This window comes from Protomyctophum bolini (genome assembly GCF_963924005.1).
Source record: "Protomyctophum bolini genome assembly, chromosome: 23".
NCBI classification, from domain to species: Eukaryota; Metazoa; Chordata; class Actinopteri; order Myctophiformes; family Myctophidae; genus Protomyctophum; species Protomyctophum bolini.
In genome coordinates, this window is record NC_137884.1 from 26,410,962 (window position 1) to 26,426,097 (window position 15,136).

The 15,136-nt window shown below is 42.6% G+C and overlaps 1 protein-coding gene across 3 annotated transcripts; it reads left to right on the forward strand.

The window, feature by feature from the left end:
* Positions 1–4,375: 4,375 nt before the first annotated feature.
* On the forward strand, positions 4,376–11,641 carry LOC308311191 (ankyrin repeat and SOCS box protein 13-like). Of its 3 annotated transcripts, none has more exons than XM_080757796.1 (6): positions 4,376–4,480; positions 5,690–5,873; positions 7,592–7,748; positions 9,184–9,318; positions 9,665–9,862; positions 11,487–11,641. In XM_080757796.1, the coding sequence occupies exons 1-6, from the start codon at positions 4,443–4,445 to the stop codon at positions 11,627–11,629; spliced, it is 855 nt and encodes a 284-aa protein (XP_080613922.1). In that variant the 5' UTR covers positions 4,376–4,442; the 3' UTR covers positions 11,630–11,641. The 3 variants fall into 3 exon arrangements, with proteins under 3 accessions (XP_080613922.1, XP_080613923.1, XP_080613924.1); XM_080757797.1 differs by having other exon boundaries at positions 4,434–4,480; positions 5,623–5,873; XM_080757798.1 differs by lacking the exon at positions 4,376–4,480 and adding an exon at positions 5,590–5,622.
* Positions 11,642–15,136: the final 3,495 nt, after the last annotated feature.

Genomic DNA, 15,136 nt, shown 5'->3' on the forward strand with positions numbered 1-15,136 from the left:
AGCTGTCTAGAGCAGCTATTTTTATTTTGTTTGTTTGTGTCTTTGTTGTGTTTTTTTACAGAGCTGTCTAGAGCAGCTATTTTTATTTTGTTTGTTTGTGTCTTTGTTTTGTTTTTTTACAGAGCTGTCTAGAGCAGCTATTTTTATTTTATTGGTTTGTGTCTTTCTTCCTCCACGGCCTTGAGTACAAATTGTAAAAGCATACAGTAATATCATATTAAGTGGGTTCTTGTGCTCTTAAAGTCGAGGATTATGATGTCATTTGCCAATGTTGTAAAACTGTACGTCCAAATAGTGATTTGTGTTGTGAAAGTGACAGCCGAATCGAAAAAGTACAGACCATGTGTGTTATAATGTGTCGCGTAATAAAGTTAAAGCAGCAAATAAGATCGTAATACGGCTATGCTTTTTATTATCGTTATAATATAACGTGCAGGTTTCTTATGGCCGGCCACTATGTTATTGTCTCAGTGGCGTGCACAGATAGACACTAGGGCGTGCTAGAGCACCACCTGCCCTTGCTCTCTGGACAGCAATGTGCCCTTTTGGAAAAAAAGGGGGAAAAAAGCTTCTAATATATTATTTATGCCCCCAAAATCTATAAATCTCGCACTATTAAGGCAACCTGGACGGTTCCACGCGCTGCACAAGGTGCCCTTTTTTCACTTGAGCACCTCATGCCCCTCTAAATGTCTGTGCACGCCACTGTATTTTCTGTTGGAACAGTGTTTCTCAGAATGTCATTGTGGATTTCTCTCAATTTTGGATTTCCGGTCATATCAGAGAAACAACTTTTGTAAAAAACGAACTACTACAACTCTTACTGTATAGCCTACATGTTTTTGGCAAGGGAATGGTTTAAATATCCTGTACAGTATTTATTGTTTGTCCTTAATTGTCTCCTTAGTGACAGCATTATCATTCACTTAACCCATTCTGACCTGAGATCAGATTCATACGAGGTTTCCACTGGACACACACTGGTCTGATTAACCCATTCTGACCTGAGATCAGATTCTAAAAATGTCAGTCGTTCTTTGATTTTTCAAAAATAGCAGACCTACAAGCTTGTAGATCTGCTATTTTTCAATAGCTAAAGCATAATATGATGCTAACACCAAAACGGGTTCCCGTTCAGAATGGGTTAAGCCCTATATATATATATATAGGTACAGTTCATGTACTGTACATTTTTTTTGTATGACGAATAGCAAGATCCACAAGCTCAAAACGACGTGATGCGTTGCTAGCTTGTAGATCTGCCATTTTTGAAGGAAAGACAAAAGTAAAGACATTGAAACTATTAATTCAATGAGGTTTTTTTTTTTATCAACAGAATATTGATTGTTCTTTTAAAATGTACTTTGATAATGGTGAAATGGTGAAACATGACAAGCAGTTGTGTTGTGTTAGTACTGATTAGTTTAATTCTAAAGAAATAACATTAAATGTTTCTGCAATTGGAACAACTACAGTATGAGACAACCTTGCAAAAGCAGTAGTGTGTGCTGCATAATGTATTTGTTTATTGTTCAAGCGGTTTGCTAGTGTTAGAAACTATACAAATCCTATAACGGCTAGAATGATAGAATTTGTATATTATTCTATAAAAGTGAATAAATTCATGAAATCTGAACACTTGGAATATGTACACGGGGAAGTAAATAAAGTGATTGACTAGTCTGGTCTGCTTTGGGGGGCTTTATTTGACACCAACCATGCAACAGTTCAAATGCACCTATCTTAAACATATAGCATGTAATAATATATATAAAATGCAACAGCAAAAATATTATATGTAGAAGTAAAATGCAAATCTGTCCTGGGCATGACGTTAAACTGCACCCCTGGTCCTCCAGGTTGGGGGTTGGGCGTGGGGTTAAAGGAGAATTCCATGCTAGAATGCTTTCTTATCTTTCTTTGTAGTTGTTACGTCCCCACCAAAGAGGTCCAGGTGTTTTTTTGTGCAAAAACTCCTTATTGGCTATTTTCCCTATACCATAAGCCCTCAATGAATTGCATTGCATTGAATGGGAATTGAATGGGGCTATGGGGTGTTATGCTAGTTCGCTTATTTCCATCGAAAGAAGTAGTAAAGTGTGCCGCTTGGGATATTATTTACATTATGAAGAGAGGATATATACAAAGAAATTATAATTTTGAGCGATGGAAATAAGCGAATTAGCACAACACCCCATAGCCCCATTCAATTCCCATTAATTTCAATGCAATTCATTTAGGGTTTATGGTAGGGGAAACAGCCAATAAGGAGCTTTTGCACAAAATAACACCTGGACCTCTTTGGTGGGGACGTAACAACTACAAAGAAAGGTAAGAAAGCCTTTTAGTATGGAATTCTCCTTTAACAACCTCACCCTATAAAACAAAAGCCTGTTACTGAAACGACGAGAAGTAGCCATTCCGGTAAATCACGGCGAAGAAGAGACGGCACATCCTTGGATGTAGAAATGACGGGAAGCCCGACCCTTGATGACCCCGATCTTCAACACCAAAGCTAAGTAAGTAAAATGCAAATGGAGAACACAAGAACAATAAGAATTAACGTAAGATAAATAGAGACTCTTTAAACCTGGTTGTCCTCAACATTTTAATGTTGATTTAGCATTAGGTCACAGACTCCCCATTTGATGCCATCGTTTGTATATCCCATTCTACACTTCTACAGATCGACTATTTTCGGTAAACATATTCATCATTTGGTGTAGAGGGGAAAAGTCTACTATAGATTGTTAGGGGACCCCATAGTCAACTAAGTATATTGGGTTTAAGTGGGTAAAGATGTTTGACATGTGCACTGTTTAATACAACATTATGTCTACGGGTATCAGGAAGTTAAATTCCAGACTTTGAAGACATAATGCTACCTGCAGACAGTAGAATTGACATTTAAGATCAAAATTGCAACAAATGATTGATTATTCCATTCCATTCTTCATCATTATCCATCATACGTACACAAAACAGAATGTAAAGGTATCCAGAGTGCTACTGGTAATCAACAAAACCATCGGATATGTTATATTTCTTAGATATTTGCTTTTCTTTCAGTTCATCAGCAAAACCCAGTTGCATATAGTCATATAATAGCAGTCAGATAGGGAATACCTGAAAATCTATTTGATACAATGTAATTAATATTAAAAAATAAACATAAGTTTAAGACTATGTAACAATTTTTAAGGACCCACAGACACCCTGTACAATATATTTTCAATATCTTGTTATTAAACTTTCCATTTCATTCACTCATATATCAAATTAGATGACAATGCATATCAGTTATGAATTGACATTTTGGCGAAAGGTTAATCTAATTATCAAAGTAATTACGCCTGCTGAATGCAGAGCGATGAGACTGCCACAATCTTGCATATAATCGATCAGATTGCTTTTTTATTGCACTATTACGGTAGTTGAACCTGCAGATGAAGGCTGTAGAACTGTGGTTTTCCGGGGACCCCCAGGGGTCCTTCAGCCTCAGGGGGTCCCCAGCAAAATGAGTTGGGCATCACAATCTGTTTGTTTTTTAAGTTAAGACACTATTAAAACGGGGGTTAAAAGAAAATCAGATTATCTTTCAGGAATTATGTGTGGAATGTGTGGAAATCTAAATGTGTGGCTGCAAGATTTGACTGATTGATTGATTGATTGGAATATTGATTAACAGTTTGCAGAATTACAGTACATTTCAAGCACAAACTCAATACAAAGACTGTTAACTGTGAGTGGACGACCCAATTAAGCATTAGGTACGGCTCGTGTATATCCACGGATACACTTGTTTACAAGAGGGTCCACCATGTTCAATTCATCAAAACACAACTACATGAGAGGGATCTTATAAACTATGCTGGGAGAAGGATTTATCGGTTACATATTGCAGCTTATAAGATGTGGCAAAAAATAATTGCATCATGGCTTGGTCACAGTTAATGAGAGCAATAAATATAAACTCATGTTAATGGCCTCCACGTAAGATGCCTATAGTGCCTACACTAAAGTTGAAGAACACTGACCTCTGCTGGCGTTGTGAGAAGCACATTGGTACATTGACCATGATATTCTAATGAGTGTATAGCTTATTAGCTTTACACAGTTTGTAACATGTTTTCATTTGATCCTATAAATAACAGTTATTCCATATTTTTATTTGAATTGTGGTTATTGTTCTTGTAGTTATTATGTATTTATTGTATTAGAGAAGCTCCATCTGTCACTGTGTCACATCCTCTATAATATATAACTCAGTTACACTACAACTCCCAGCATTCACGTCGATGTGCTTTAGTGATGGCTTCCGCCCACGTGATTATGTTCTTGCCGCATGTAAACATGTTGAGCCGCGCGCCGGGTTTGTTTACAAACTAAGCTATCGTCTTCTGGCGTCAGTTGGACCTGTTGGTGAAGGAAAAGGAATAAACATGGATCTTGAAACGTACACATTTGGTGATATTGGCAAGTATACAACCGAGGAGGCGTAACGCCTTTTGCGCCAAACACTTTTATTACGTAGGCTATATTTTCAAGGCAGCTTAATTGTCAAACATTTGACCAGCCGGAGGGGTTAAAGTTCACTTAATAAAGGCTGCCTACGATATCTTTCAATGCTAACCAACTTGCTACTCGCCCCTAGCCCCGGTCCAGTGCAGAGACATGTAATATTTAATGTAATTATTCCATTACAGCCCTGCTTGGAGTCCCATCCACTGCTCACTATAAGCAGCTTTTCCCACTGCGTGCGAGGGTTTACAATTCCCCGAAAATAAACAAAACGAAGTAACTATACGCACCGACACAAAGCCTGCTAGACCTTAAGGTAAAAGTATATTCTCGAAGCTGGGAAGTGTCTCAGGTCAGTGAGAGGGACTCGCTGTAAGCACTTGACCACCAGGGCTATACTGTAGGTCTCACCCCAATTTAAGATATAATGTTGTTTCTTTAAACATGCACTGAGGTAACAGGTTCATTGTTTACCTGGTATGATACCTGCCTGCGAGGAATCGAGGATACCTGCATGCACCTCCTGGTAACACTTAGATAGAATACTTTATTGGCAGTTTAAGAAAATTACAGAAAATGACATTTTAAAAAGACATCCCAAAACAAACTGGCTACTATACTTGGCCTCACCCCACAAACCCACCTCACCCCTGCCCACTTTGACAGGCTGGAATGGCTTAGGGTTGACGACAGAGTACAACATCTTGCAATGGGTACATACCCATGTAACTGTCTAAATACTTCCTTAATGTCAACGAAGTCCACACCCACAACACCAGAGGGAGTTCAACAAACCATGTACAACCCAGATTCGGCACAAAATACAAAGGACACAAACAGACAATAATATTTTAATACTAGTCATTAAGTACTAGTCATTTAATTAATACTAGTCATTTAATACTAGTCATAAATCATAAAGTATAATCAAATCGGGTCGTGTTTGCATGTTTGGAATTCTAACAGCTGAAATACATTTCTGATATTAACATGCAGGCCGCATTAAGTGAAGGAGGGGGCCGCATGTGGCCCCTAGCTGGGCCGCCAGTTGTCCACCCCTGATGTAGATCGTTAACTTGTCACCTGTGTCCTTCCAGGCAGGTTGAGAACCACTGGTGTTGAACGTAGATGGCCGTTAACGTGTCCCCTGTGTCCTTCCTGCAGGCAGCTGGTCGGAGAGGACGGAGGTGCACAAGGCAGCCTGTCAGGGCGAGGCGTCCATCTTGGAGCAGCTCATCCAGGGCGGAGCCTCGGTCAACATGGTGGCGGTGGACTCCATAACGCCCCTGCACGAGGCCGCCCTCCGAGGACAGGCCCAGTGTGTCAGACTACTGCTGGACGCCGGGGCGCTGGTCAGTCCATAATGATACCTTTTCTAAATTGGACCTCACTAATGTTATGTTCAATGTTAAAATACCACAATTATTTTCCTTTTTTACACACATGACAATACAAATACACAAAAAAACAACAATGTTCTCCCCGTGTCCCCTAGGGTAGGTACCCTCCAGGGGGGCAGTCAGACGGATATTTTGTGAAGCCACTAAGGAAATGAAAGTTCATATAATGGCCTGTTGTGGCGCTGTCACTGGACCCAGAAAAACCCATAGCCCCATAGAAGTCCATGTATTTGGGCCCAACTTCACCTAGACTGTATTAACTTAATAAACATGGTCATGAATACTTTCTGCTTCCAGTCACTAGTTTAAAGTCTCATTTCTAATGTCATAATATTCTTTTTGGAAAATTATGGTCCCATTTATTAAAAGAATTACCATAAAGTCGCGCATGTTCTGAGGGGCGTGGCTACCGTTACAGTCTATGAACGGGATCCCCCACCCACTCGAGTCAAAATAAAAACCAACGAAGAAGAAGCTGGAAGTCCCGCCTCGTTGTCTGGGCCAGCCAATGGGCGTAATCCTGGTCTCTAAAACTACCTCCCCCTGGCCAGCCAGGGCGCCTGATGGAGGGGAAAGGAACTGGTCGGAATAACGTGTTCCTTCCACGCGCTACGTCCGGCCGGGGAAATTCCCCCCCCTGTCAGGTGAAAAGAAGCAGCTTGGACTCCTCATGCATAGAAGGAGGCATGAGGTCAGTCCGCTGCCCTCCCAGGTTGGCAGAGGAAGTGTAGCGCCCAGGATTACTTAGATAATTGGCACTGGGTGAAAAAGAAAAACTGGGTTACAAAATCGTGGGATAAAAATTTAAGAAAAGAAAACAACAATGAACATTACAAGACAATTACTGACAATTACTGATTACAACAATAACCAAAAACAAAACAACAACAACAGCACTACTCCTCTTCAGTCCCATCCATTAAATGTGACAAATTATTGTTCTTTATGTAACTTATAAAACGTCCCCACACCTCCTGAAACATTTCTTATGTATGCAATCTTTTCCAAAGGTAAACATAAAGACAGTTCCCTGAACCCACTGTGTAATACTTGGTTTGTCTGGCCTCTTCCAGGTCAATGCTATCCTTCTCTTAGCTTGTAAAAGACATAATATCTATAAACATTTGTTCATTACGCTTTATCTTGTGTCCCTCTGGATATAGACCGGGGCAGGAAGAACTTTGGTTCTGGTACAATATTTATAGACAAAATCTTCTGTATTTCCTGCCCCGACCTTCCCCCAAAACTCCATCAACTTTGGACAGGACCATAGACAGTGGAACAATGTGCCTCTATCTTCACCACATCTGGTGCATACACATCTGGAATATTACAATTATACTTATTGAGTTTAACTGCTGTGATGTACTGTACACTCTGATAAAGACTCGGTCTGTGTCTCATAGGAGGGCTGTGGGCAGTTCAGAAACCCGTCCACCAGTGACATTTAGGCAGATATTTTTTGTATCGTGACAGAACGATGGCTTCCATTATCACATTGCAACTTTTCTGGAATAGAAAGCTTCTATTAGCTTGGATTCCCCATCGACGATGTCACTGGTTCTTTTTTTTCCTTTTCCTGAAAAGTAGCGTTTTTATTTTTCTTTTGGACATGCCAGGTTTCCACCCGGTGATAAAGTAAAGTATTCTTTCTGGTGTTTTCTTCCAAGGTGGACGCCAGGAACGTTGACGGGAGCACACCTCTGTGTGACGCCTGTTCGGCGGGGAGCGCCGAATGCGCACGGCTGCTGCTGGAGAGAGGAGCCAAGGTCAACCCTGCCCTGACCTCCCGAACGGCCTCACCCCTCCACGAAGCCTGCATGGGAGGTAGGGTTATGATTATGATTATGATAGGATTACACTGGTTGAAAGTAACTGCATTTGCTTAACCCATTCTGACCTGAGATCAGATTCATACGAGGTTTCCACTGGACACACACTGGTCTGATTAACCCATTCTGACCTGAGATCAGATTCTAGAAATGTCAGTCGTTCTTCGATTTTTCAAAAAATAGCAGACCTACAAGCTCGTAGCGCACCACTCGGTGGCGCGCTATGAGCTTGTAGATCTGCTATTTTTCAATAGCTAAAGCATAACATGATGCTAACACCAATGGGTTAACCCATTCTGACCTGAGATCAGATTCTAAAAAGGTCTTCTACATCCTGACAGTTTTCTGAAAAAGCTATGTTTCTATATGTCAGTCGTTCTTCGATTTAAAAGAAACCTATACAAGCTTGTTACTTTGTAGATTTGATTATTATGACAAAGCATACATTAACCACTTCAGCCCTATGTACATTTCGGCCATTTCAAAATAGCAGATCTGCTATTTTCGAAACATTTTTAATACATCTGAAAACTTGGGATGTGACATTCTGCATAATGAATACTTTCTACTTTTGGTACCTTTAAGTGTACATTTTAATGCCAATACTTTTGTACTTTTACTCAAATTAATATTGAATACGTATTTCCACATTGAGGGCTGTATTTTGCGTGTCTTAATACCAGGTCTTATTCCCTGACTTGAGTAAACTAAAGACCTGGAGGCGTGATCAATGCTCTTTGGCCACTCAGAATAGCCAAATGGCATTGACCACGCCTCCAGGTCTTTAGTTTACTCAAGTTAGGGAATAAGACCTGGTACTTAATAAGACACGCAAAATACAGCCCTGATGCTTTTAACTTAAGTAAAAAATGTAAGTACTTTTTCCACCACAGTAATTATATCTGTGTGAAAACATACATTGTCTTTTACAAGCTATGGGAACAAACATGCTATTCTCCTTGTCTCAGGGAGTGAACAACATGCTATTCTCCTTGTCTCAGGGAGTGAACAACATGCTATTCTCCTTGTCTCAGGGAGTGAACAACATGCTATTCTCCTTGTCTCAGGGAGTGAACAACATGCTATTCTCCTTGTCTCAGGGAGTGAACAACATGTTATTCTCCTTGTCTCAGGGAGTGAACAACATGCTATTCTCCTTGTCTCAGGGAGTGAACAACATGCTATTCTCCTTGTCTCAGGGAGTGAACAACATGCTATTCTCCTTGTCTCAGGGAGTGAACAACATGCTATTCTCCTTGTCTCAGGGAGTGAACAACATGCTATTCTCCTTGTCTCAGGGAGTGAACAACATGCTATTCTCCTTGTCTCAGGGAGTGAACAACATGCTATTCTCCTTGTCTCAGGGAGTGAACAACATGCTATTCTCCTTGTCTCAGGGAGTGAACAACATGCTATTCTCCTTGTCTCAGGGAGTGCTGAATGTGTCAAGCTGCTGATCGCGGTGGGCGCCAGTCTGGAGGCCTACGATATGTACTACGGCACCCCACTGCACGTGGCCTGTTCCCACGTCCACGCAGACTGTGTCCAAGTGCTGCTCAATGCAGGTGAGCTGTTCCCACGTTCACGCAGACTGTGTCCAAGTGCTGCTCAATGCAGGTGAGCTGTTCCCACGTTCACGCAGACTGTGTCCAAGTGCTGCTCAATGCAGGTGAGCTGTTCCCACGTTCACGCAGACTGTGTCCAAGTGCTGCTCAATGCAGGTGAGCTGCATCCCTGATCACCACCAGTCAAATGACTGTTAAGAAGAGCGTCTGCTAAATAATGCTTACTGTAAATTATACTGTAGGAGCGAAGGTGAACGCCGCCAGGCTAAATGCTCACTGTAAATTGTACTGTAGGAGCGAAGGTGAACGCCGCCAGGCTAAATGCTTACTGTAAATGTTACTGTAGGAGCGAAGGTGAACGCCGCCAGGCTACACGAGACGCCCCTGCATCGCGTCGCCAAGGCCGCCCCGGGGCACGACGACCTGATGGAGACGCTGGTGGAGTTCGGAGCCAACGTGTTCGCCCGCGACTACCGCGACAAGAAACCCATCGACTACACGGCATCCAGTTCCTCCTCCAGAGCCTGCCTGCAGTTCTACGAGAGTGAGTACGATGTATTGATTGTATTGTTGTGAGCTTGTAGATCGGCTATTTTTCAAATGGCCAAAATGTAACTATAGTACGTTTTCAAATAATTGTAGTGGAGTAAAAGTAGCCTACAAATTGTGGCTCTGAGATGTAGTGGAGTAGAAGTATAAAAGTACTGGAAATTACAAATAGTACAAATACCCCAAAATTGTACTTAAGTACAGTACTTAAGTAAAAGTACTTACCGGTAGTTACTTTCCACCACTGGTAACAGCTGAGTAATTCATTAGTTTGGTGTAGCTAAATAATGACTTCAGTGTCCCAAATGTTGTCTAATGAGCCCCGCATCAGTTAGCTACTGTAGATTAATGATTAGTTAGACAGCCGTGCCTGAATTGACACACACACACACACACACACACACACACACACACACACACACACACTAAACTCAATACTAAGATATGAATACACCACCATCCATTTTACCTGAGTCAGACATAAACATAACCCTCTAATGTTTTCCGGGGCTGATATGTGGTACCATGCGGAAGCCTGTGAGTAAATTTGGATTCTACATAGTGAGCACCAAGATCATTCAAATAAGTCTATAGGATTGTATTGCTAAATGCAATATTACTGTATTGGTAATACATTATATTGTAATGGTGGCCATCTTGAAAAATGTCCTGACATCTTGAAATTGTATTTGGCCAGATGTTTTTTATCAAAAGAACAATCCCTAAGGAGTATGTGTGTGTGCCAATGTTGATGCTTGTATCCGCAAGTGATGTAATTATCAGTTATCTGCCCCGCTACAGCATTTACTATAGGCTACAGCGACAGGGTCCTAGTGTTGTAGTACTCCATTCTGGTCTGGACAGGGCCGTAGCTGACCATTTGGTTGCCCTCTACTCGTAGGATATTTGTGCTGCCCCCCCCCATCCCGACGAGAGCGCTGCTATTCCTCATGCAGATCGGCTATCTTCGCTGTTTGCGAGGACGCGCACACGGCCGCTCGTTATTACGTGGCGTAGCCGTGGAGAAATGTGTTATTTTGAGGGTCGGCTTGGCACTTTTTGGCACATTTTGTTGCCCCCCTCGGCGTGTTGCCCTACTCGCAGTGCGTACTGCGCGTATACGTAGAGACGGCACTGGGTCTCGAGTTCGACTCAATTGGACTTGACTCGGTCTCGAACCAAAGGGACTCGGGGCTCTTCCCCCACCGAGTCCACTCCAATCACGAGTCACTACAATGCAAGGAAATCATTTTTTATTATACCCATATATATTATGAGGAGCCCTTTCACGTTAACATTATCAGAGAGCTGTTTTTGTGCTTATCGCAGCCTGTCTGGTGCTTATCGCAGCCTGCCTGCTCTCGCAGGGTTTTCTGTACCTGAAAATGAGAAGGAAAAACAAATCTGTTCTCGGTCTGGACTCGGTCTCGCCTCCAGTCATACTTGGTCTTGACTCGGTCTCGCTTTAGGTGGACTCGACTACAACACTAGCCTAACAGCATTCTGGAAACACTTTGCACGCAATGTTGGCTAAGAGTGCTTTAGCCATAAATATAATATAATATATATACGCTATATTTTGTCCAACAAACGTTGTATACTGTATGTGCTGCCTTCAGGCACTCCCCTGAGTCTGCAGCAACTAAGCAGAGTGGCTGTGAGGAGCATGCTGGGTACCAGAGCTCTGGAGGTCATAGGTCAGCTGGCCATACCAAAGCTCATCATCAACTTCCTCTGCTATGGGCGCCCGTCCTCTTGCTGAGGAGAGGAGAGAGAGAGACGCTCTCTGGGACTCACTGGGAGTAGAAAACTAATGTCATTAATCTGAGAAACTATAACCTAGAACACAAGGGGCCCCTTTTTCTACCGGTTGGTTCCCAATGGGAACCGGTTCAGTTCTCCCAAGATTGGAACGTTAATTATGAATTGAGTGGGCAAAACCATACCTATATTAGATTGAGTACTTACACGAAGACAATGATTTATTGTATTACATATTTTACCATTATTGTGCCATAAATACTGTACTACACCCAGTAAATCCTCAGGAATACTTACTATTATTAGTAGTAAGGCTGTGTGTGTGTGTGTGTGTGTGTGTGTGTGTGTGTGTGTGTGTGTGTGTACGCGCGCATGTGAGGGAGAGAAAGATTATGTTTGTGCATTTGCTCTAGTCTGTCAGTACTTCCACTTGTGAAACAAGCGTGTTAAAACACCAGATATTACATTTTTATTTATTTAAAAATTTATGTATTATTGATGGCATTTTTGACTCTTTAGTAAGGGTGAGATTTCCAGAGCCAAATTCCATTCACTCATTTCCGTTTTCCAGCGTGACCCGTAAATCAGGGCTTGTCCAGGGGGTGTACTTGTACATCAAGCTGCCTCACGCTACAGAAACAGGAGATAGGCTCCTGCCCCTATGGGCCTCATGGCTACAGAAACAGGAGATAGGCTCCTGCCCCTATGGGCCTCATGGCTACAGAAACAGGAGATAGGCTCCTGCCCCTATGGGCCTCATGGCTACGGAAACAGGAGATAGGCTCCTGCCCCTATGGGCCTCATGGCTACAGAAACAGGAGATAGGCTCCTGCCCCTATGGGCCTCATGGCTACAGAAACAGGAGATAGGCTCCTGCCCCTATGGGCCTCATGGCTAAAGAACTAAGAGATAGGCTCCTGCCCCCTATGGGCCTCATGGCTACAGAAACAGGAGATAGGCTCCTGCCCCCTATGGGCCTCATGGCTACAGTAACAGGAGATAGGCTCCTGCCCCCTATGGGCCTCATGGCTACAGAAACAGGAGATAGGCTCCTGCCCCTATGGGCCTCATGGCTACGGAAACAGGAGATAGGCTCCTGCCCCTATGGGCCTCATGGCTACAGAAACAGGAGATAGGCTCCTGCCCCTATGGGCCTCATGGCTACAGAAACAGGAGATAGGCTCCTGCCCCTATGGGCCTCATGGCTACAGAAACAGGAGATAGGCTCCTGCCCCTATGGGCCTCATGGCTACAGAAACAGGAGATAGGCTCCTGCCCCTATGGGCCTCATGGCTACAGAAACAGGAGATAGGCTCCTGCCCCTATGGGCCTCATGGCTACAGAAACAGGAGATAGGCTCCTGCCCCTATGGGCCTCATGGCTACAGAAACAGGAGATAGGCTCCTGCCCCTATGGGCCTCATGGCTACAGAAACAGGAGATAGGCCCCTGCCCTATGGGCCTCATGGCTACAGAAACAGGAGATAGGCTCCTGCCCCTATGGGCCTCATGGCTACAGAAACAGGAGATAGGCTCCTGCCCTAGGCTACTTACTTACTAGATGAGGGGGGCGTGTCCTGATGGGAAAATCATGCCTGTGCATACTCACTATACATGAAAGTGTTCCCAATTCCCATCACAGAGGTTCTTGTAAACTAGCTGGAAGTGATTTGTTATTTGGATAGTTAGTGCAATGGAATGGGGAGCCGTCCGAGAGATGGGAACCAAAAGCAGTGCCTTTTTCCCGGACCTCAAAGGGTCGATTTAGAGCCAGCGAAATGTTTGATGTGCTCATAGCCTGATAACGTAAACTAAACATAATGTTTGATGTGCTCATAGCCTGATAACGTAAACTAAACATAATGTTTGATGTGCTCATAGCCTGATAACGTAAACTAAACATAATGTTTGATGTGCTCATAGCCTGATAACGTAAACTAAACATAATGTTTGATGTGCTCATAGCCTGATAACGTAAACACAATGTTTGATAAGCTCATCATAGCCTGATAACGTAAACACAACGCAGGGCGATGAGTAGGATGTTGTCTGTGTGAAGGATATCCCTGTTATGGTGTCGATGCCTCTCACGCACGCACGCACGCACGCACACACACACACGCACCACGCATTCCATCTTTAAACTGTGATCATTATTGCCAGGAAGATCATAAGAGTATAATAAATATTTGGGTCAGTTAGGTTACAGGAAAAAGTGTCCAGCTGTTGCTGGCATTAATTAAAGTCCACAGCAGTTTGTTTACATGTATTATTTACGTGTATTATTATTAAGTGTCCACCACTTGGTCTTAAATCAATCAGAAGCTCTCAGGCGGTGTTTTGCACTTTGCACTAAAATCAATCATGCAAATGTCAGCTTTATTTGTGGCTTCTCTTTTCAATCTCTTCCTGAATGCTGCAACTCTCTCTCGCTCTGTGAATCTGGAAGCTCTTATAGTTTACGATACTTTAAATAAATATAGATAACTTTGCATCACAACATCCCCCATTTTGGATTTGTTTTCCAGGGTAACGATGTCGTCTCATCGATTAGTAACCTCGTCCGTTTTAGGGGCAGGCCAACGAATAATAGAGCAAAGAACGCTTGAACAACCGATTGGCTGCCTTTTGTTCACATGAAGAGGGACGATAAATGTCTCCCTTTTAACCCATTTTGACCTGAGATCAGATTCTAAAAATGTCTTCTACATCCTGACAGCTTTCTGAAAAAGCTATGTTTCTATGTCAGTCGATTTTTCAAAAATAGCAGACCTACACGCTCGTAAGCGCGCCACTCGGTGGCGTGCTATGAGCTTGTAGATCCCGCCCCAAAATAACTCGACCCTGCCACTACAGAAAGGTGCTGCTGCTACTTTATATACAGCTTAAAATAACCTTGTTTTTAGTCGGCAGTGGAAATGAGGGGAAGAAAGAGCTTAAAATAGCTTGGGAGAGGATAACATAACAGACATGCGGGGAATGTCTAGTTATATAATAATAATAATAATAGTAAAATATTATGCTTCAGAATAGTAACCCTGACCTCCCGGTTATTACACAAAGTCTCGCACTCTACAAACATTGTCTTATTAATGTTGGTAGAACATACTGTGCTCAGATACACTACCTGTTGATGATGAATTCATCCCAAAATCAGTGTTGATTTTCCCGAAAAACCTTCGTCGACTACCTTTACTATGACTAAAATAATGTACTGGCGATTTAGTCAATAAATAAAAACCAGACCACAATGTTAGGGAGAGGGACTGATAGTGGAGTCATTTTACGCTTGGTTGTGTATAGCCGAAAATAGAAAATAGCCGATCTACAAGTTCACAGCGTGTCGCGCTGTGACACGTTGCCAGTGCCACCTTGTAGATCTGCGATTTATTTGGGCACACAGCCGAGTATAAATCGGGCATTTCAGCGCCCGCCATAACGTCCACCCCAAAATATATTTTAAGTATAGACATGTGTTGCGACATTGAGGGGGCAGAAAACAGCCTGGT